Here is a 24,051-nt window from a genome sequence, read left to right as displayed (position 1 = left end):
TTTTCATATTCATTTTTTCATAATTCATTGCGTCAAAATATTATTTGTGCTAATCATATTTCAATAATATAATAATTATTATTCTAAAACTTGTGTGTGCCACATTATTTTTATTAACTTTTTATCGAGTTAAAAATGTAATTCCATAAATTAAAAATATTTATTTACAATTTGTATCTACAATTGTTATATATTTTGTATCATGGATATGTGATCAAAGAATTTTCTATAGTAAGGAATTTTCAGTTCTCATTGTATCTTGTTACTTAGAGGTTTTATCGTCCCCTTCGCAATGAATCACTGTGAAGGTTAAAGTGTTTACAAAGTGACATATTAAAGTTTGAGCAAAAATTTATTCCTTAACAAAAATTATCTATAATACATATATATAATGTCTTCATCTGATTTAAAGAATTGGCCAATATTTAGCTTATTAGAACCTAAGTTTACTGCTAATATTCGGATGGTCGTAGTATATGGTAATTAGAAATTTATTTATTTGACAAATTTTTGACAGCTTTTCGACAACTCCGTTGTTTTGATTAATTTAAATTAAATTAGTTTTATTATATTTAATTTTAAAGATTTAATTTTTTTTTTATTAGTTTAGATATTAAAAAAAGAAAATAAATAAAAAAAATAAATAATATTTCTTTTGTAGGTAATTTAGGAAATGAAGCTTTAATCGTAACAAAAGATAATATGGTGTTTGGTTTGGGATGCAACATTACTGGTTGTCTTGGAACAGGCGATGCACATAGTACCCTTCATCCTAAAAAAGTAGAAGCCCTTTGTAACAAGGGTATTAAAACTATTGCTTATGGCAGCGGTCCTCATGTATTGGCGCTTACAAACAAAGGAGAGGTACTTATATTTTCTTAATAATTAGACTTAATGCTACTAAACGATATCAATTTTTATGGTCGTTCAATGATAAGCGAATAATTTATTTTCATTATTTTCTGTAATATTTTTAAGGTATATTCTTGGGGACATAATGGTTTCTGTGAATTGGGTAATGGATCATCGAATCATGGATTGGCTCCGAATCATGTAGGAATGCCTTTGAGTGAAAAAGTTGTGATAGACGTTGCGTGTGGAAGTCATCATTCTCTTGCTCTAACGGATGAAGGAGAGGTAACAGAGAAACAAAAGTATATCTCGTAATCGAATAATCATCTTAGAAAAAGGAAGTATGCATAATGATATATAATATTACATAAAATAAGTTAAAAATTTATTGTAGCAAAGAATCAATTGATCGTTCACATGTGTGCAGGTTTATGCGTGGGGACAAAACAACTGTGGACAAGTAGGTAGTGGTCTCAGTTCTAATCAGGGTGCACCACGTAGAATAAATTCTGCATTAACTGGTAAAAAAGTTATCTCCATTACATGTGGACAGACTTATAGTATGGCAGTTACAAATAATGGTGAAATTTATGGATGGGGTCATAACGGAGTTGGGCAATTAGGAAATGGAAGTTATGCTAATCAATTGAATCCATGTAGAGTTGCAGGTTTAGTAGGAATAATTATAGGTAAATATATTATATTAATATTATATATCCTACAATATCAGAAATTCTCATTAATAATATATCTTCTAATACAGAAGTTTCTCTTAATGATTTTAGAAAAAGTCGTCTGCGGTTATGCACATACGCTAGCGTTAAGTGACGAAGGTGTTCTTTACGTTTGGGGGAGTAATAGTTATGGTCAATTGGGTCTTGGTAATAAAACAAATACTTGTGTTCCCATGAAGGTAAAATATTATGAATGATTTATTCTAAAGTAAATGTAATATTATCTAAGAAGATATTGTGTTTGTAACTAATTTTTTATATAATAGTTATTTGTAAAAGAAATGGGAAGAGTATCTGATGTAGCAGCATTGCATTATAATCATATAAGCGTTGCAATTGGAGAAGGAAATAGAGTGTTTATGTGGGGTCAATGCCGTGGACAGAGCATTACAATACCGACAGCTACTCCATTAGCAAGTTTGCATGATGCTCTTGCCTGTTATGCATCACCAAGCGTAATGCATCGTCCATTATATCTTTATGCAGCAGAAGAAATGAGTATCGTAGATTGTATGAGAGATGCATTTAATGATTCTGTATGTTTCTTATTTTTATATTAAAATATATACATATTATTGTGGATTCCTAATTGATTAATATTAATATTATTGTAGACAACAAGCGACTTGACGATACAGGTAGAAGGCAAATCTATTCACGTTCATAAGGCTGTATTAAAAATACGATGTCAGTATTTTAGAACTATGTTTCAAGGGGCTTGGGCAGAAAATAGTCAAAGGTAGATTATAATAACGAGTTATTAATTTGTTGTTGTTATGAATTCTCATTTAATCTAATTACCATGTATTACTTTTGCAGTGTTATCCAACATGATCAGTTTTCTCATGACGTTTATAAGTCATTTTTGAAATATTTGTATACAGATGAAGTCGATCTTCCTCCTGAAAGTGCATTAGGTAAAAATACTTCACATGATCATTTTAAATATTCTAATGTATTATTTCACTTTATTACATATTTTGTAATTGTGATTTTTGTTTCTAGAATTGTTAGACTTAGCAAATGTATATTGTGAAATGCAATTGAAAAGACGATGCGTTCAAATAATTAAACAAGGAATCACTGTTTTAAATGTGGCTTTTTTATATAGTACAGCGATCGAGTACAATGCTCAAGTAAGTCCAGGTAGATTTATTTTACGTTTGATTACGTTATTTATTTACTAATCATGACCGAAATGCTTTCTTTATTTTATCTTCAGGAGTTGGAAGAGTTTTGTTTTAAATTTGCATTAAATCATATGACTGCGGTAATACAAACGCCTAATTTTGCTAAATTAGACGAAGTAACAGTGAAAACATTTATAATTAAAGCTGCTAAATCAGGAGCTTTTAAAACATAAATTTTGTGATATAAAGGATCTTGTCATTAAAATAGTATAAGTTATAGTGTATTAACATATTAACATAAGACAATAACCCATGCAATAGTCTTCTTTAGACGAAAGCAAAAAATCGTCAGACCAAACGATTATTCTGAATAAGTTATGACTAGTTTTTTAATTTTATTATTTAAAATTAATTAAGATAAATGCGTGATGTGATTAATAACAGTCGAGAATAATTAATGTTATATTATTTCCGAGAATTTCTCATTGTTTTTGCACAAGAGATAAGAAAGTTCTCATATTTCATATATGTTCAAATATTTTTCATTTTTTAACATTTGTCTATTCTTCTTTTTTTTCTTTCAATTTTTCCAATTGTTTTATGTTAGCTTTGCTATGTATTTCTCACCACCACTAGTAATATCGCTTATACAAACATTTTTTTATAAATATTCGGTTACGTATTTGTTTTATTGATACATGTAAATGACTTAGTTAATTGTTGCTCGAAAGTTGTCTTGTTAATCGCATCAACATCAATCTTAAGCCATGTTAAAAATGTTACGATTAAATTCGTAAGAAATTTCTCTACAGGATTTTTAAGATTACGTATCCTCGATAGAAAATTAATGTCACACAAGAAATTCTGAAGTTCTTTTAAATCAGAATTCATAATTGTTTTGATCAATGAATTACAAATAATATTTCAACTTATTATAAAACATATATAACATAAATCTAATATAAATATAAGAACTGTAATTAAAATTAATAAGTATAAGAAATCTGTGATTAAAATTGGTTGTTATATATCATTCTTAAAAAATAATATATAAAAATACGTAGTATATAAGTTTGATTCCAAAATGTTTGGACACCCTGTATATAAATGACTCTCCTGTCATGTATATGTATTTTTATATAATATTATTCCTTTACAGGATGATTGATAACGGTCAATTTTAATCACTGATTTATTCGGTATCTAGCACTCAAAAAAAACGATAAAGAGTGTAAATAAATATGCCTTTGGGATTTTAATTCTTTCAGCTCTCATCTTTGAAAGTATATAGTAGTTATGTCAAAAAAGTAAAAAGTAAAAATGAAACGAAATAAGAAAAAATAATCAGACTGTTAGACTTAAGATCGTCATTAAAACATAATTCTTTTTGTTTCTCGATTTATGAAAATATATTTTAGAGTCTGTTATAAAAAAAGAAATAATACCACTAATTAAATATTTTAAATAATCAGTTAATAATTCAGGAAAAATTGAAGTTTGATTACACGAAGCAACATCGTTTCATATCTACATACATAATAATCTCAATTATGTAAAATTTATCGAATGCGAATTATTTTCATATTATAAAAATAGGTGAAATAATAATTTCATTTGCTCAGATGTTTTATAGGAAACCAGGGAATCATATTAATTTGATCATTCCGATTGCAATGCATTTATAATAGATTTATACGAAAAGCACGATTAAATAAGTAACAATTATGTACAGAATGATGCAAATTATTATACAAATCAATAATATGATTTATCCATTTGTTTATTGATTACGCATATTGAATTTTACTATTTTAATATATTTGTTTTTGTATATTATAAGAATAAATATTTTTAACGAAACAGTGTTACTTGTTATGGTAAATAAATTTTTAAAAAATGTTTATTGAAGGAAATTTTTAAATAGGTACCGTCCGAGGACTTATGGAATTTGATGCGTTTTTCGTACAGTATTTTTATTACGATAATTCTCAATATATACAAGCAATCAATTTTGTTCATAGAATACGTACATATCTACTAATTATTAATAATAGTAATCATAATAATTATAATGATAGTAATCATAATAATAACGATAATGATAATGATTATTATTATGATTATGATAATGATAATGATAATGATTATGATAATAAATAATAATAATAATAATAATAATTAGTTCATAATAATAATAATAAATTAATAATATATATATATATATATATTTATATATATATATATATTTTGCTATATATATATAAATATATATATTGCTATGTGTTTTATATTAGGTAATCGTTTATTTGTATTTTTATTTTATTTTATTTTTTATTTCTTGCCATTTGGAAACTCGTATATATATTTCTGTTTAATTTTTATTTTTTTTATTTTTATTTTTTATTTCTTTCGCTCCAGTCACTAGCTGCGATCATTTATCGCACAGAATTTTTATTCTTCTACACACAGACACACCCTTAGATAAAATTGTCAAGCGTTTTCACGATAGTAGTAATATTCTTAGTTTTGCATCCACCTTTATAGGCGACATATAATAATATTAATAATAATAATAATAATTATAATAATAATAATAATAACAACAACAACAATAATAATAATAATAATTATAATCATCATAATAACAATAGTAATAATAATAATAATATAATCAAGACAATAATGCAGATAATTTTTATTGAGATAGCGACGATAGAATTATATAAATAATAAAATAACTCGGGGTACAAGGTGTATGAACGATGTTTAAAGCATGAATTTTGTTCTTACGTCCATTCCTTGTATATTTTTGATATCGCTACATTGATTATTTACATTGAAATCTTTTATCTCGAGTATAGCAATCGAAGCAGAGCTTAATTTGTTCGTCCGCTTATTTAATTATTATATTTTCTTTATATATATATATATATATTATATGATAAACGAGTCGATCGTTCCCTTTTTTTGCTATAGGCACGAACGATTTTCGGAGCGATCGATTCGAGATTCGATTCGACGAAATACGTTTACGATGCTGAAATCGACTACATACATTCTCTTATTTCTCACTAAGTATACGCGGGAATAATAATAATAATAATAATAATAAATAAATAAATAATCAATAAAATCAATAATAATAATAGTGATAGATGATGATAATAATAATAATAATAAATTTGGATATTAATTACTGTCGAATAATATATATATATTTATTATTTCGAGGGATCTAAGAGATCATTCGCATCATTTTGATTCTCACATCATATTATTCTCACTCTCTCTCTCTCTCTCTCTCTCTCTCTTTCTCTCATATATGTGTCCTTATTATTTAATATTTTTTCTGTTACTATAATAAATATGTTTTAGTTTTTATTTATTTTTTTTTCTTCCCGTCGTACATCGAGGAAAAGAGATTGATGCAGTACTAACTTAGCAGCCGGGATCGATCATACCGAGAATCGTCATCCAATACGACATTGAACGAGAAAACGCGTTCTTCCCCATTTATCCCAGTTCCCCAGCCCATTCTACCCACCCCAATCAATCCCCCTTTTACGCGGATGCCGTATTGAGAAGTCGACCAGCTAGATTCAGCTAGGATAATTAATTAGTTCATTAATTAGAGCGTATTTAGGCCTGTGGGCTACTTTTCCAGCAACTCGCTGTGAATCCCCATTGACAGAAGTAATTAAATCTCTCTCTCTCTTTCTTTCTTTCTTTCTTTCTTTTTTTCATTTTCTTTTTCTCTTTTATTTTCATCATCTCACATTCCGAAAAGGAGAGAGCGAGATGAGAGAGGGAGAGAGAGAGAAGAAAAGCGAGGAACAAAAGGAAGAAAATGAACAACGGAAAGGCAACGATTTTTTTCCGCCTCGCGAGAAAAAAAAGACCCGTTCACGCTTTTCTACCACCCCTCGTATATAATACCCACCACCCACTACCACCCCACCGGCACCCCACCGGCACCCCACCGGCATCCCACCGGCACCCCACCAGCACCACCCTTACCAGTACCACCATCAACCTTTTATCCGATCCTTTCCACCCACTTCCATCCACCCATTCCTCCTCCTCCTCCTCCTCCTTCTCCTCTTCCTCCTCTTCCTCTTCTTCCTCCTCTTCGGAACAGCCGGCTTCCTCTGTACTGCGAACGACCAATGGGAAACGATAATCGATCGTTTCGCGATGCTTTCGCGCGTTTCGAATGATTCCTTCTTTGATCGTGCGCCGCGTCCTTCCTTTCTTCTTTATTTTTTTCTTTTTTTTACGAGTCAAGATACAATTATTCGAAAAAGTTATCAATTCTCGATCGAACGTATCGTTTAAATATTTTCCTACTATCGTGTTTTTGTTGGAAAGATTTTGTTGTTGGTTGTAAAATTGACACAAACGTACGATTGAAATTTTGTGTCAATTATTATGGAAGAACAATATGAAATAAGAAACGTAATAATATGAAATATAAAATAGAAACATAGTTAGAAGAGAGAGAGAGAGAGAGATTACAAAGGTAAATTGAGAAATGTTCGTCGATTAGTTTTAAAATGAAAATAATTCATCGATTGGTAAGGAATATTATTCTTCTCGATAATATTTATAAATGAAAGAAAGATTTATGTTTATTGGACGTCTCCAATTTTTATATAATAAGTATGCACATACACGTACACATACACATACATATACACATACACACGCGTGTGTGTACATACGTACTTATTTCTATCCTACAAGAAAGTTTTCCTTTAATATGGTAAAATGAAGAAAAAAAAGAAAAATATTGAATAAGTATTCGGTCCTCATCCAATTAATATTGATTGAATTCACAGAATGATGACCCTTAAACTTAACCTCTCTCGTGAGATAGAAATGTACGTAGCAGTTCTCTCGTTTTTGAAGGAAAGTGTTCTAAGAACTAAGTAGAAGAAAAGAAAAAGAAAAAGAAAAAAAGAGAATAAAAATAATAATAAAAAGAGAGACGCGAGAAAGTGGATCGAGTATCGTTTCCCTATCACGTTCGTTGCAAACCCTTAATCCTTTATATTTCGTCCTTCGTTGCCGGAGGAATGATTTGCGCGCGGGCGATTATTGTACATTAAATTACATGTATAGAACCACAGTTATAGTATATGTGAATTATATCTTCCTTCGCATTGGCGAGTTCATTTCTGATATTTTTTATTTTTCTTTTCTTTTGTTTTTTTAATCTTTCGTGTATGTATGATATGTATACATATACATATACATATACATATACATATATATATATATATATATATATATTATTATATATAATATTATTATATAATATATATTTATTATTATATTATAATATTATATATATTATTATTATATTTATTACATAATATATATATATAATATTATATATTATATTATAATATTTATTATTATATTATAATATTATATATATTATTATTATATTTATTACATATATATATATATATATAATATTATATATTATGTAATGTATGTATGTACGCGTGTATAATTTTTTTTCTATTTTATTTTTTTTCTCGACCCGACGATCATTTCTCTTGAGACGAATCGGCGCCTTGCGGTTCACTTTTCCATCATCACCCTTGGTATATATATATATATATATATATGTATGTGTGTGTGTATAATATCGTTTAGAGTCTTTTGTACAGACTTCCGACGCGACGAGAAGAAGAGTTTTTTTTCTTTAGCGACATTCTACCTGTGCCAAGGGAAAAAGATATTCCATTCTTTTCCTTTCCTTTCCTTCCATTTTTTTTCTCTTCCTTACTTTTTCATTTTTTTTTTTATTATTATTATTTCTCTTTGCCGTTCCTCCTCGCATTTATTTCTTACGTTCTCCCTTCTTCTCTCCTCTCTTATATATATAAAATTACGCGATCCATTTGAAAGATTGATTGCAAAAAGATCCGGCCAGTTCTCAGTCGGATTAAAAAAACAAAACTTTTACGATAAACCTTAGCGAGACTCTCCTAAATAATTATAAGATAAGATAGATAAAAAAGATTAATGTTTTTGTAAGAAATATGTAAGTGAAAGTATGTGAAATAAAAAGAGAGAGAAATAAAGAGAAAGAGAGAGAGAGACAAACAAACAAAAATAAAGCAAAAGAGAAAGAGAGAAAATGTAAGTGATAAGTAAATAAGTAATAAAAGACAATATTTTCAACCGACTACGATAGGCCGATAGTATGAGATGATCGGTTAAATTAACAAAAGATAGAAATAAAAAAGAGAAGAGAGGAAAGAAAAGAAAATGAAATCTTCTCCAATCAAAAAAATGTGCAGTTATTAGATAGAAAAAAAAAAAAGATAGAGATATAAGATCATTAAGTATAAAATGTTCGATTATTTCGAATACTTTCGGTTCAAAATCAGACATTTTATATTTAACGATTTAATAAATAGGGGTGAGAGGGAGAGGAAATGGGGGTAAAGGGGTACGACACACGGATGTTGCGGACTACGCTAATATATATTCCAAAAAGAGAAAGAGAAAGAGAGAGAGAGAGAGAGAGAGAGTACATCGAGATGGCCCAAGGATATGAAATAAAAATCAATAAGAGAGGAGAACGAGACTTCCTGGAAATGTTCCAACCCCGACGCCATTCTTCGACTTCCTCGAGTTTAGGTTGCGAGGCTTGAGAGGGTGACGGGAAAAAGCTTTCTTACACGACCTTTATAACTACCCCCACCCCCACCACCTACCCCTGTACTACTCTCTTTTAACAGGGGGGTTACGATAGGCGAAGTTTTTTTCTCAACAATCGCGATAAGTGTATCGGCATTTCGAGTTTATTTGCTTCAGCACAGAAATTCATTTTTCTGGTGTATCCTTCTTCAGATAGGACTCCGAAGTTAGATTAATCTTCTCGACACGTTTGTAATATAATTATTATTATTGAAATGATTGAACAATTGACAGATTAAAACAAGCTTTTATATATTTTTATATAATTAATCCTAAGATAATAATATCGATCGTACAAATTCGATTTCAAATTGATCGAAAGGTCAATCTTTACTTTTTCCTGAATTCTAATCGAATTCTAATCGAATTCTAATCGATAGATCGAGATATTAGAAACCGAGTATATCGAATATATACGGTGAACCGATTTATTCTATATCATTTTGTTTCCTTTCGTCGAATTTCTTACTTCAAAAATTAGTCCAAATTCGCCTATTATTTCCGAGAATCTGTTCACACGAACGTATTCTCTTCTCCTACCTAAGTGTAGGTAATTTAGGCGACGCGTGCGTGCGTGTGTCTCTATTATTTATTTCTCCCTCCTTCTCTCTCCCCCCCCTCTCTCTCTCTCTCTTTATTTTTCTCTGTATTTTTATGCGCTGTGTATTATATACGTGTATGCATTTTGCCCGTGTATCTTTTATATTATATATCGCGAGTCGCATTAATGCGCATGATAAAGTATTATATATGTACAAACACACGACGATATCGTTTAATGTCTCTCTCTTTCTCTCTCTCTCTCTCTCTCTCTCTTCCCTCTCTTTATATTATATATATATATACGCACTACATGTATTTATATTTATATTTTTATATTTAAATTTATATTTATGTATATATATATATATATATATATAATATGTGGATATGTATATACGTATTTATATATTTATAATAATATGTATAATGTTATTATACACATAATGTATTGAAATTTTCTTCGCAGTGAATTTAACGCGACAAGGTCGAAGGAAGATGCATATACATATATATCTCTCTCTCTCTCTCTTTCTATCTCACTCTCACGTGCATTCTCATATATATTCTCTCTCTCTCTCTTTCTGTTTCTCTTTGTCCCTCTCTCCCTCTCTCACCATTTTCGAAATTTTTATTTTTAACGCTCACCCCACTTTTTTCCTCCCTTTTCCTTCCTCCCAACATATTTTCATTTAAATATTTCTATTCCCCCATTCCGTAATATCGTCATCGTTAACATTCGTATTATTTTGTTGAAATTTTCATTAGCAATTATTTAATAATCTCATGCATACGACTTAAACCGACACACATACATACATATCGTATTATATAATATCATCTTTATAATACACAAATATATATATGTGTAAAATCGATGAAAACGTGTAATAATCGTTATATTCCCTAAATGACGATAACGATACCTTAATTTAACAGTTTGGAAATGTAATTCATTAGCGGTATGTCGTATTAGAACAATAGATTCTATCGTTAGTTACGACTTTGCACCATATTGAAGATATGTTTCGAAAGAACTTTGCTTTCGATATTTGTATGCGTGTTACACTCGCATTTTCCGTCTATATATGTGCGTATGTATCTATATGTATAATGTATAATGTATGTTCATTTTTTTGTACGTGTGTGTGTGTGTGTGTGTATGCGTGTCTGTCCGTGTACGTATATAAGAGTATATTTTGATANTATATATGTGCGTATGTATCTATATGTATAATATAATGTATGTTCATTTTTTTGTACGTGTGTGTGTGCGTGTGTGTGTATGCGTGTCTGTCCGTGTACGTATATAAGAGTATATTTTGATAAATATCAAGATGTTTTAATCTATCTCTTGCTCTCTCTCTCTTTCTGTGTGTGGGTGTGGTGTGTGTGTGTGTGAGCGTGTATTCGTGTTTCGTTAAATGCCGATAACGTTGCTGCTACCTAACTAACTCTCGGAAGGTTAAAATTTACGTGTACAGAAGTTTTCATTTTAATTATAATTAGTTAGTCGAGATTGATTAATCGATCGATCGAAAGGAATGCGTGAGTCCTTCTCGATTACGACGAGAATGTTCGTTCAACGATTGCTATAATTTTTATTAACGAAAGCAGGGGTGGGGGAGGGGGATACGAGATTTGTAAAATAAATAATACGTTACTCTATTACATGTTAAAGTTTTACAAATCTGTCGAGAATAAAGAATAATGAAGGATTAGGGTAAAAATCATTTGAAGAAATAAAAGCGAAAGAGAAAATGAAGAATCGGTAATGAACCGATTTTGAGATTCCGAGGACCATGCTTCTTTCTTTTTCTCTGTTTTTACTTCTTTCTTTCTTTCCTTCTTTCCATCCCTCTCTCTCTTACTCGTCAAAAGCGCTTCTATAGAAAAACCGAGTAAAAAAAAAAAGAAAAAGAAGGTGCAATTAGCGCTAGCTTCCCGGTATACACTCTTTCACATAAGACCTCTAATTAGATCACGTTTATTATATATATTCACCAAGGGGATCATTAAAAATTTAATCATTAAAACGAACATGGAGAAAAGAAGAAGAAAGAGAAATAAGACACGTGAGAATACTCATTCTCACCTAATATAAGATAGGAATATTCAGGTTTCGAGATGAAATTCGTCTTATCTCGTTTATTATCTGCTTTTATCTGAGAACTATGATCGAGATTATTGTAATTTGATGAATTCACGCATCATCAATCGATTAGAAGCAAGATAGAAGAATTAAAGTTCGTTTAAATGGCCAGGAATAATAATAATAATTCATCTCTTCGTCAGTGAAAAAATTAGGCATAGTAATCGTTGATTAGAATTATTAGAAATATAAAATAGAGATGATAGTAATATAATATTATACGAGTACCTATCGTATTAAATTTTACACGAAAAGGGGAAACTGTAATGTTTTATCGTTCCAGGTTAGGCAAAATTAATAATCGTTAGTTAGAACGATTAGAAATATCGAAGAGATTAGAAAGAATATCATATTAAAATCGATAATTAGATTCATGTTACAAATCATTGTTTTTAACAACATAAGTATTATCAAATCATATTCCAACGAGTATTTTGAAATGGGGGCAGGGTGGGAGTTGGAGGGGGTCGAAAAACTTGCGAGTTAAATTTAAAAATCATATTTTGATTCTACTCGAAAAATTGAAGAAGAAAAGAAACAAATTTTGAAAGAAAGATCATAGTTAATAGAACATATCCAATACCAATTGCAATACTTTCAAAAATATAACGAAATCCTAACATTAACATTAACCTAATACACGTGCATGCGTGCGTGCGTATGTGTGTATGTGTGCGTGTATAGTTGTATTGGTTGAGATAGTTCAAATATAAGGATAATTTTTCGTTGTTTTATAGTAAAACATCACGGTGAGTTAGGATGAAGTATTATACGGAAGGTAGTACGTTCGCAGAACCGATATTATATCGTCGTGCTAGCGTGAAGTTATTACATAGTCCCGATTACGAGCTCACAATTTTCCGCTCAAACGCATCTACTTCCCTCTCTCTCTCTCGTGGTCGTTCCAAGCGAAAGATGAGAGAAAGAGAGAAAGAGAGAGAGAGAGAGAGAGATTCATCGAACCACGCAAAGCGTATAATACTTTAACGTTTCAGAGCGAAAGTTCCTCCTTCGTCGACGAAACGACGACGATGTCGACGGCAGCTGCTTTTCACGGTTTCTCTCTACGGAAAATTTATTCTCTCTCTCTCTCTCTCTTCTTCTCTTTCTCTCTCTTTCTCTCTCTTTTGCAGAGAAGTAACCGGTTTACCTCGAGAAGTTTCCTAAACGCGAGAAGAAACTTCATTACAATCATTTTCCATTTCGATAAACAGTTACAAATGTTGGAAAGTATCTTAGATGAGTTTTATCATAGATAATAATACGATTCGAATATGATGAAAATATTCGAGAAAAATAATATTTATTTTTTGAATTATTTTGTTAACGGGAAAGGGGGGGTGATTATTAACGAAAGTTTTCTGAATTGATTGTTATTTTATCCTATTTTTATAATTTCACGAATTATATGCACGTGAATCAATGGGAACTTTGATGACGATAATATTAATATGAAAAAAAAATCGTAGACAAATAATAATTAAATTGATAATTAAAATAGAGACATAATTAAATATAAAATAATACGATTCGAATGATGAAAATATTCAAGAAAAATAATATTTATTTTTTGAATTATTTTGTTAACGTGAGAGGGGGTGATTATTAACGAAAGTTTATATAATATATATATAATATTAATATGAACAAAATCGTAGACAAATAATAATTAAATTGATAATTAAAATAGAGACACAATTATATATAAAATAATACGATTGGAATATGGTGAAAGTATTCAAGAAAAATAATATTTATTTTTTGAATTATTTTGCCAACGTGAGAGGGGGTTGATTATTAATGAAAGTTTTCTGAATTGATTGTTATTTTATCCTATTTTTATAATTCCACGAATCTATATGCACGCGAATCAATAGGAACTTTGATGACGATAATATTAATATGAAAAAAAATCGTAGACAAATAATAATTAAATTGATAATTAAAATAGAGACACGATTATATATAAAATATATAAATATATGAATGAATAATAAAATTCGACGATACATTACAAAATAAAATATAACGGACGAGAGAATGAAAAACAATAATAATAATAATAATAATAATAATAATAATAAAAAATGTATAACGAATCCTCTCATTTGAGTAACGTAAACGAATGTTCAACGAAATATTGTTAACATTCTTTCATCCTATCCGTTATATATTTATTTTTTAATTTAATTGTAAACACCGATGAAAAAAAAAAAGAAAAATGATGAAAAAGAGATGAGACGACACATTGTTATCGATAATCCAAAAGAAAACAAAAAAAAAAAGGCAGAAGCCTTGTAAATCGTTCGGAATCGCGCGACCTACTAAACGTTTTCTGCTGCTGTTGCTGCTGCTGCTGCTGGCACACGTCTGTCTGTTTATTTGTCTATCCCTCTTATTCTCTCACCGTTCTTTTTCTAATATGCGCAGGTGCATATAGATACGTATATCTATGTTATAAACGAAGGACGCTAATGACGTGTTTCCGAACAAGGATAAGTTACCATGTACCATTGTTTTTCGTCATATCTCGTCAATTTTATCGTCGGAACGTTGAACCTTCGAGATATCATTACAAATTTATACCCAAATTTTCAATATCTAGGAATAATAATTAGAGAAAGAGTGAGAGATAGAGATAAATATCACGAATATTCAATGAACACATTAGAACGAATGATAATTCGATATTTTTGATAATACATACACAGTATATGTTACCAAATTTTTAACTATTCTCACAAAACACACAGAATTTGACTATAGGAAAATATTGCTTTAAATTTGACGTGTTAATAAAAGGATTAATGGTATCATTACAACAATAAAATCTCCAATTCAATATAATAATAATAATAATAATCTATATATCAGAGTATTGATAGGGGTGAATTAATATCTCACAGGACCCGTTAATAATTATTCCTCGCTAATCCGTAATAACGTTGAGCTGCATTTTTACGGATAAGTCGAGTTAAATGACCGAGGAAGTGTGCATAAGGTGTGGGTGGGCTTTGCGAAATATTAAGATACGACCTTCGTCATCGTCGCAGTAGTAGTCGTAGGTAGGCACGCTCGGAAAATGAAGGTGTATTCTTGTGTAAAATCGATGGTACATCGAGCCCACGAGAAAATAGAGCGCATAGAGAAAAGTGAGGATGGCACCGAACGCATCAACGTGTTCCCGTAAGATATATAGTATCATTTTTATTCCCATTCCTATATATAAGTTTTATTTTCTCCTACGAGACTATCTCTCTCTCTCTCTTTTTCTTTATCTCTATCTCTGTCTATCTTATAACACGCGTATCTTTATTTTTCGTTAAATCATTCTCGGCAAACGTAATCCAGGTGGTTTAAGGGGGGGCTGACTTTTTCTATCTATCATCTCTAGTTTCGTGGGATTATCTTTGGATTTATCTATCGTCCGATAATATACATCCCTCGGTGCTTCTTATCTTTTGTTAAGGATTAAATCAGAAAAAAAGAGAGAGAGAGAGAAAATGTGGGGGATCAGGGTAATATCGATGAAGAAAAAAGGAAACGGGAACGATAGTTGAATACGATTTATGAGACAAAGTTGCAGAAGAAGAAAAAGAGAAAGAAAAGGTATAGGATAGTCTTTACGTGGAAAGAAGTAGGTTTAACCGTACATCACGCGAGGGATATAGGCATAGGATAAACTCGAGGATAACGTTATAAGTATGTGTGTATGTGTGTGTGTGTGTATGTGTGTATATATATATGTGATGACCCAGTGAGACTGCTGAAATACTACCGGTCGCTTCTCGTGATAAAGATTCGTCTTTTCATCTGCCAATATCATTCTCTCTCTCTCTCTCTCTCTCTTCTCTCTTTCTCTCACACTCTAACTCAATCTCTCTCTCTCTCTCTCTAGCTTTTTCTTTCTTTCTTTCGACTGACACAATGTGTCCTTCGATTTATTCGCGAGTATGCCATCTCGCTGGACATATGGAAGATAATACGTGTCTCTGATTAAAACAAATAGATTTCTATTTCTTTTTTTCTTTTCTTTTTAATACAAAAAATAAAATAAAACTATAAATTATCTGGGGGAAGGGTGGGAGGGAGGGAAGGTTCGTTCTCATTAATCACTTGAGGTATCGGAAGATAATTTAAAAAAAAAAGAATCTAGTTTTTTTCTTATAATAATAATAATAATAATGATAGAAATAAATGTATATTCATTTAACGCGTGGTTTTTTTGTTCGTATAGGATTATTTTGAATTCGGATCATCCGGTTTATTCCTAATTCATGTATCCGCTCGGCCGAATAACCAACGAACAAGTCATCCGTGTAATCAGTAGGAGAATTCGTGTGCGTGAACACACGAAACGACACGACACTACACGACACTACACGACACGGTGGTTCTACGATCTGTCTCTTTCTCTTTTTCTTTGATGCACACCGAGTTATCCCCGGTAGATTTGTTTGCTGCGAACGAGAGACCTGTCGATCTGTCGTGCATCACACAGCTTAAAAGAGAAAGAAAGAGAGAGAGAGAGAGAGATATTTGTGATAGAATGGAAAACACCGATGTATTATTAGACTCTTTCTCTCTATCATTCTTTTTATATATTTATATATACGAAGACAAAAGTTAATTATCAATATAGAACGCGAATAGTATAATAATCGGTTTCTAATCCTACACGCGTTGGTTTGTAATTTTTTATTTATATTTAAATAGTTAAAATTTAACGAGAAAAGAATCATAATCATTTAAATATAATAATTAATAAAATAATGAACGAATATTAATAAAAAAATACACATACGATACTTGATTTAAGATTGATATAATTGAACCAATAAAAGATCATCTATTTCTCTCTTTCTTGCTCTTATACATCCTATACGCGCGTTGTTTTTAATTTTGTATTCATTTTTAAATAGTTAAAATTTTACAAGAAAAGAATCATAATAATTTAAATATAATAATTAATAAAATAATGAACGAATATTAATAAAAAATACACATACGATACTTAAGATTGATTATAATTGAACCAATAAAACATCATCTATTCCTCTCTCTTTCTCTCTTGCTCTTATACATCCTATACGCGCGTTGTTTGTAATTTTGTATTCATTTTTAAATAGTTAAGATTTAACGAGAAAAGAATCATAATAATTTAAATATAATAATTAATAAAATAATGAACGAATATTAATAAAAAAATATACATACGATACTTGATTTAAGATTGATTATAATTGAACCAATAGAAGATCATCTATTTCTCTCTCTCTTGCTCTTATACATCCTATACGCGCGTTGTTTGTAATTTTGTATTCATTTTTAAATAGTTTAAATTTAACGAGAAAGAATCATAATCATTTAAATATAATGATTAATAAAGTAATGAACGAATGTAAATAAAAAATACATATACGATACTTGACTTAAGATTGATTATAATTGAACAATAGAAGATCATCTATTTCTCTCTCTCTCTCTCTCTTGCTCTTATACATCCTATACGCGCGTTGTTTGTAATTTTGTATTTATATTTAAATAGTTAAAATTTAACGAGAAAAGAATCATAATCATTTAAATATAATGATTAATAAAGAAATGAACGAATATTAATAAAAAAATACACATACGATACTTGACTTAAGATTGATTATAATTGAACCAATAAAACATCATCTATTCCTCTCTCTTTCTCTCTTGCTCTTATACATCCTATACGCGCGTTGTTTGTAATTTTGTATTTATTTTTAAATAGTTAAGAATCATAATAATCTAAATATAATGATTAATAAAGTAATGAACGAATATTAATAAAAAAATACACATACGATACTTGACTTAAAATTGATTATAATTGAACCAATAAAAGATCATCATTTCTCTCTCTCTTGCTCTTATACATCCTATACGCGCGTTGTTTGTAATTTTGTATTTATTTTTAAATAGTTAAAATTTTACAAGAAAAGAATCATAATAATTTAAATATAATAATTAATAAAATAATGAACGAATATTAATAAAAAAATACACATACGATACTTGATTTAAGATTGATTACAATTGAACCAATAAAACATCATCTATTCCTCTCTCTTTCTCTCTTGCTCTTATACATCCTATACGCGCGTTGTTTGTAATTTTGTATCATTTTTAAATAGTTAAGATTTAACGAGAAAAGAATCATAATCATTTAATATAATAATTAATAAATAATGAACGAATATTAGTAAAAAAATACACATACGATACTTGACTTAAGATTGATTATAATTGAACCAATAAAACATCATCTATTTCTCTCTCTTTCTCTCTTGCTCTTATACATCCTATACGCGCGTTGTTTGTAATTTTGTATTCATTTTTAAATAGTTAAGAATCATAATAATTTAAATATAATAATTAATAAAATAATGAACGAATATTAATAAAAAATATACATACGATACTTGATTTAAGATTGATTATAATTGAACCAATAGAAGATCATCTATTTCTCTCTCTCTTGCTCTTATACATCCTATACGCGCGTTGTTTGTAATTTTGTATTCATTTTTAAATAGTTTAAATTTAACGAGAAAAGAATCATAATCATTTAAATATAATGATTAATAAAGTAATGAACGAATGTAAATAAAAAAATACATATACGATACTTGACTTAAGATTGATTATAATTGAACCAATAGAAGATCATCTATTTCTCTCTCTCTCTCTCTCTTGCTCTTATACATCCTATACGCGCGTTGTTTGTAATTTTGTATTATATTTAAATAGTTAAAATTTAACGAGAAAAGAATCATAATCATTTAAATATAATGATTAATAAAGAAATGAACGAATATTAATAAAAAAATACACATACGATACTTGACTTAAGATTGATTATAATTGAACCAATAAAACATCATCTATTCCTCTCTCTTTCTCTCTTGCTCTTATACATCCTATACGCGCGTTGTTTGTAATTTTGTATTTATTTTTAAATAGTTAAGAATCATAATAATCTAAATATAATGATTAATAAAGTAATGAACGAATATTAATAAAAAAATACACATACGATACTTGACTTAAAATTGATTATAATTGAACCAATAAAAGATCATCTATTTCTCTCTCTCTTGCTCTTATACATCCTATACGCGCGTTGTTTGTAATTTTGTATTTATTTTTAAATAGTTAAAATTTTACAAGAAAAGAATCATAATAATTTAAATATAATTAATAAAATAATGAACGAATATTAATAAAAAAATACACATACGATACTTGATTTAAGATTGATTACAATTGAACCAATAAAACATCATCTATTCCTCTCTCTTTCTCTCTTGCTCTTATACATCCTATACGCGCGTTGTTTGTAATTTTGTATTCATTTTTAAATAGTTAAGATTTAACGAGAAAAGAATCATAATCATTTAAATATAATAATTAATAAAATAATGAACGAATATTAGTAAAAAAATACACATACGATACTTGACTTAAGATTGATTATAATTGAACCAATAAAACATCATCTATTTCTCTCTCTTTCTCTCTTGCTCTTATACATCCTATACGCGCGTTGTTTGTAATTTGTATTCATTTTTAAATAGTTAAGAATCATAATAATTTAAATATAATAATTAATAAAATAATGAACGAATATTAATAAAAAAATACACATACGATACTTGATTTAAGATTGATTACAATTGAACCAATAGAAGATCATCTATTTCTCTCTCTCTTTCTCTCTTGCTCTTATACACGTTCAATGAGACGTTTTTTGATAATAGTAAATTGGCAGGGGGTATGAAGTGTATAAAATTTGTGTAGAATTAGGCACCTCTCGATATCGATGATACCGGTAATACCGCAGTGCAGAGGCCAAGTTCTAAGCCCTGCAATTTCGATTCACGAGCACGTATACATATATATATGTATATATAAAGGTTCTATCTTGCAAGAACAATTGTGGGGGGCCTCATTTCGAGAGGGTACACTTTGGATTAATAATAACGATCGACTAGGATCGATGTTAACGATTTCAGGCGTTGTGTTAGGTGTCCCAAGCTCGTTTCAAGCGGCGTTTAAGTCTCCGTAATTTTGTTTCTATACCTTTATGTATATATATATATATGTATACGTACTAACATACGCGTGTGTATGTATATACGTACATACGATCGACTGCAGTGACCTGCACCGCATTACAAACATGCGCACGTATCGGTCGCCGCAGAGCATATAGATCGAATTGCAGCTCGTATTACCCTGGCTCTCTGTCTACAAACAGTGTGTTTCGGGTTTGTATAAGTGCATTTGTCTCTCTCTCTCTATTTGCATTGTATGTGTATATAAGACGTACTATTGTGTTGAGAAGAGAAAATAAGAAACGAAGAATTATTTGAAAAATAATCTATACGAATGATTATGATAAATAATATGATTAGATTTCAAATTATCGATTATTAAATAATTACGATAATTACAATTATTATTCATTTTTCTTGTTTATATATATTATTATTGTATTATGAAATAATAATGATAAGATTTTTTTGACAAAGTTCGAATGAAACGTTAATGCCGATAGTTGTGTGTACGTTACATATATGTATATATGTAACAGTATGTAACAACCGAAGTCGCGTTAACCTGGCCATTTTATTCTGGGGGGTGGGGAGAGGGGGAGATGACTGTGCTAGGAGATAACGTTTTGGAGATTGCTAGGGTGCGATCTCCCTCTCTAGATCTATAAAGTTTCCGTCACGGTGACCCAGATACTATAGCGATAATAAAAGAGTAACTGTTCCACCATCATGGATTATTTGATCGAATAATAGTTATCCTTTTCCTAGATCAAGAAATTTGTATTGTTCATTTTACAAATGAGAGTTAGTATTTTCGATAGGAATAAGACATACGATCGAATTGCATGATTAAAAGCTTATTATATAAAGTTAACGATATATAATATATAATAATAAGAAATAAAGAAAATAAATACAATGTTAAAATTAAAGAAAATAGAAAAGAATAAGGAGGAATACGAAACAACGGTTTTTTGTAAATGTTTCTTCTTTCCTTTTTCCCTTTTTTTTCCCCTCCAATTTACGATCACGATGGGAACGAATAAAAATGCAAAATACGTTGCTCCTTAATAAGAATGCAATTAAATGGAAATTCTTCTTCCACCACTACTTCGATATTAACGTTGAAATGTTTGTTACAGAGATTCGTATAATCGTGCGGAGTAATAACGACGAGATTGAATATTTTCTTTATACGTGATTCGTTTTCAAAATAATAACAAATGTATAATTGAATACTTTTTGTAGGTGGTGGTGGGGGGGGTGGTGGGGGTGGAAAAACGGGGACAAACGAGACGAACGAAAATATTAGGAGAAAACGTGTAATAGTAATCGAAAGTATATCGTGAAAAGAAGACACGAACACGCGCATACGCACACAAAAAATACACACACACACACACACGTAGATCTGGTTGATCTAGCACGAGCGCGCACCGAGTTTGCCATCGTCACGCAACATAGCGATTCGTCCGAGATCCTAAACGAGTTACGATACTTATCGGCAATAGAAATACAGGTTGGATAAAGATACCGATCGTTTCGACCTATTATTTCTTAAGTGGAAGAACGCGAAGACGGATCGTATCAACGATTACTAAACTTTCTCTATACTACGTTTTGTCTCGTAAAATCGTTTAGAGAATGCGAAAAGGAAACTCGTTCGAGATACTTTTCAACGAGAATTTCTTTTTCTTCTAACCTCATCCCTATACCCTCACCCTACTAGATCTCTTTCTTCTCTTTTCTTTTTATTTCGTTCATTTATAATACATTTACGAATTTTCTCAATGATTTTATAATAGAAAACGTTAGGACGATTCAAAAGAAATGTTTTTCGTCTAAAAAAACTTCATTAATCACCTTTACCCCATTATTATCTTTTATTTTTCTCCAATAATAATAATAATAATAATAATAAGAAGAAGAAGAAGAAAAATTTAGGATCTGCTAAGGTGTATAAGTCTTGTGAATAGTCTTGCGTAGCTTGCTAGATAAGCCAAGAAAGAAAGAAAGAAAGAAAGATAAGAAGAAAGATGGAAAGAAAAAGACAGACAGAGAGAGAGAGAGAGAGAGAGAGAAAGGTAGACGATAATGGACTCGTTAGCAACTCCCTTTAACCTTGGAGGTTACCTTAGGAAGCATTTATCGCGATGGGAATAAGTGATTCGCCGATGTTCAACTCTGAACGTTCGAATCTAGCGTTTATATACGCGTATATGCATGTATTTTCTCTCTCTCTCTCTCTCTCCATCTATCTCTTTCTCTTTAATTTTATATATATATACGTAAATGCAAGGAATCATTTTTGATCATAGCCTCGTCGAAATTGAAGAGTCACGCATCCTGTCAAATCAATCATCATCATCATTATCATCATCATCATCATCATCATTATCATCATTATCATCATCAGGCATCATCTCAGAACGGAGAGCTAATATGGATGAAATATTCGTAGCAGATCTCATTTATTCACTCATTTGCACTGTCGTCTAGTATTCATTCGTACGTACACCCATACATACACAGATTCATTCATTCGTTCATTCATTTATTCGTTCTCTCTTTATCTCTCTCTCTCTTTCTGTCTCTACATCTACTGCATTTTCTTCATTGCACTTCATTAGTCCATATCACGGTTGATCGTCGGAGAACGCGTGAGAAGAAGGACAATGGCCGACATTTACGTTCTCCATTTAACGATCTAATCCATATACATATATAGATGTATAATATTTATATATAATATATCTATATATATGTTATATAGATACGTACATATATATGTATGTATATATTTATTTATATACTTCTTATGTGTGTTGAGTTGGTTGGTTGATAGTTGTTAATGTTGTTGTTGGTGTTGTTGTTGTTGTTGTTGTCGTCTCTTCATTTTTTTTTCCCTGTTTTTGGGGTTTTTCTCTTTTTTCTTCTCCCCCCACCCCCACCCCCGCCCCCTAAGAACTCACGAATTTTTTTTTTTAGTCGATATTTATCATCATCGTCATCGTCATCGTCACCGTCACCGTCACCGTTTTATCTTCGTGTTATCTCGACGAGAATTCATTTTCGAACATCATCATCATCATCATCATCATCATCATCATCATCATCGTCGTCGTCTCCTTTTGTTTTACGACGTAGGAGTTTACACGGATTGATATGTTTGATTTGCCCCCCTTTTTTTTTTTTTTTTTTGTTTTTTTTTTCTTTTTTTTTAATTTGTTATTTCCCTCCTTTTATATATTAATTGTATTTTTCGTCATTTTTTCTCGTGCTCTTTCCCTTCTTTACGTTTATTCATATTATTTTCGTTAGCTTTCATTTGATTTAAACATCGACTCTTGTTCGCATTTATCTTATCGGAAAACCCATTATGTTTATATATTTTTGTTGCAAATAGTATTTTAACGATTATTATTATTATTAGGTTCTCGTTTCTCAACTATCAATATCGTTCTTCGACTACCGGTTCGACTACTTGTTACTTTTGTTTTGAATTTTTGTTTTGAATTTTAATCAACGGAGACTCGGAATTCCCTAAGGATCGAGGACGGCTCGTGAAACGAGCGTAACCAGGAGCTAGACGAGGCCTCTTGTATCGTAAAGACGAGCACCGACTTCTATGGTGTCGGAAATACCTAAGCTCATTCTCGTCCGCGTTAAAAAAACTGTTCCGAGGGTTAAACTCAGTACCAATAGGAATTGAGATTGTCCGATTATTATTCCGTTTATTCCACGATCGTAATTCCCGCTAGCACCACTGCAAGTATCCTTCGATGTCAGATCCAGTTTCGCTGTAAACAAACAAACAAACAATACAAAATTATCATTGT

The 24,051-nt window shown here is 30.2% G+C and overlaps 2 protein-coding genes across 5 annotated transcripts in view; one reads left to right on the top strand and one right to left on the bottom strand.

Moving 5' to 3' along the window:
• The first annotated feature begins 136 nt into the window (after window positions 1-136).
• Window positions 137-4,487, top strand: LOC122524859 (RCC1 and BTB domain-containing protein 1-like). Its single transcript, XM_043647346.1, has 10 exons — window positions 137-479; window positions 662-864; window positions 979-1,137; window positions 1,280-1,541; window positions 1,638-1,765; window positions 1,853-2,122; window positions 2,201-2,325; window positions 2,406-2,503; window positions 2,592-2,722; window positions 2,809-4,487. Exons 1-10 carry the CDS (start codon window positions 392-394, stop codon window positions 2,947-2,949), a joined length of 1,605 nt encoding a protein of 534 aa, XP_043503281.1. The 5' UTR covers window positions 137-391; the 3' UTR covers window positions 2,950-4,487.
• A 19,036-nt stretch (window positions 4,488-23,523) lies between these two features.
• LOC122525121 (acetylcholinesterase-like) overlaps window positions 23,524-24,051 on the bottom strand; it is an 82,824-nt gene continuing 82,296 nt past the window's right edge. For all 4 annotated transcript variants that reach the window (XM_043647754.1, XM_043647758.1, XM_043647757.1 and 1 more), the window contains one exon: window positions 23,524-24,012. In XM_043647754.1, the coding sequence (XP_043503689.1) occupies window positions 23,798-24,012 (215 nt within the window). In that variant the 3' untranslated portion in view covers window positions 23,524-23,797. The remainder of the gene's footprint in view (window positions 24,013-24,051) is intronic.

This window comes from Polistes fuscatus, unplaced genomic scaffold, assembly GCF_010416935.1.
Source record: "Polistes fuscatus isolate 324 unplaced genomic scaffold, CU_Pfus_HIC Scaffold8, whole genome shotgun sequence".
NCBI classification, from domain to species: domain Eukaryota; kingdom Metazoa; phylum Arthropoda; class Insecta; order Hymenoptera; family Vespidae; genus Polistes; species Polistes fuscatus.
Note: the sequence above shows the minus strand (reverse complement) of the source record. Positions and strands in the feature narration are given on the sequence as shown.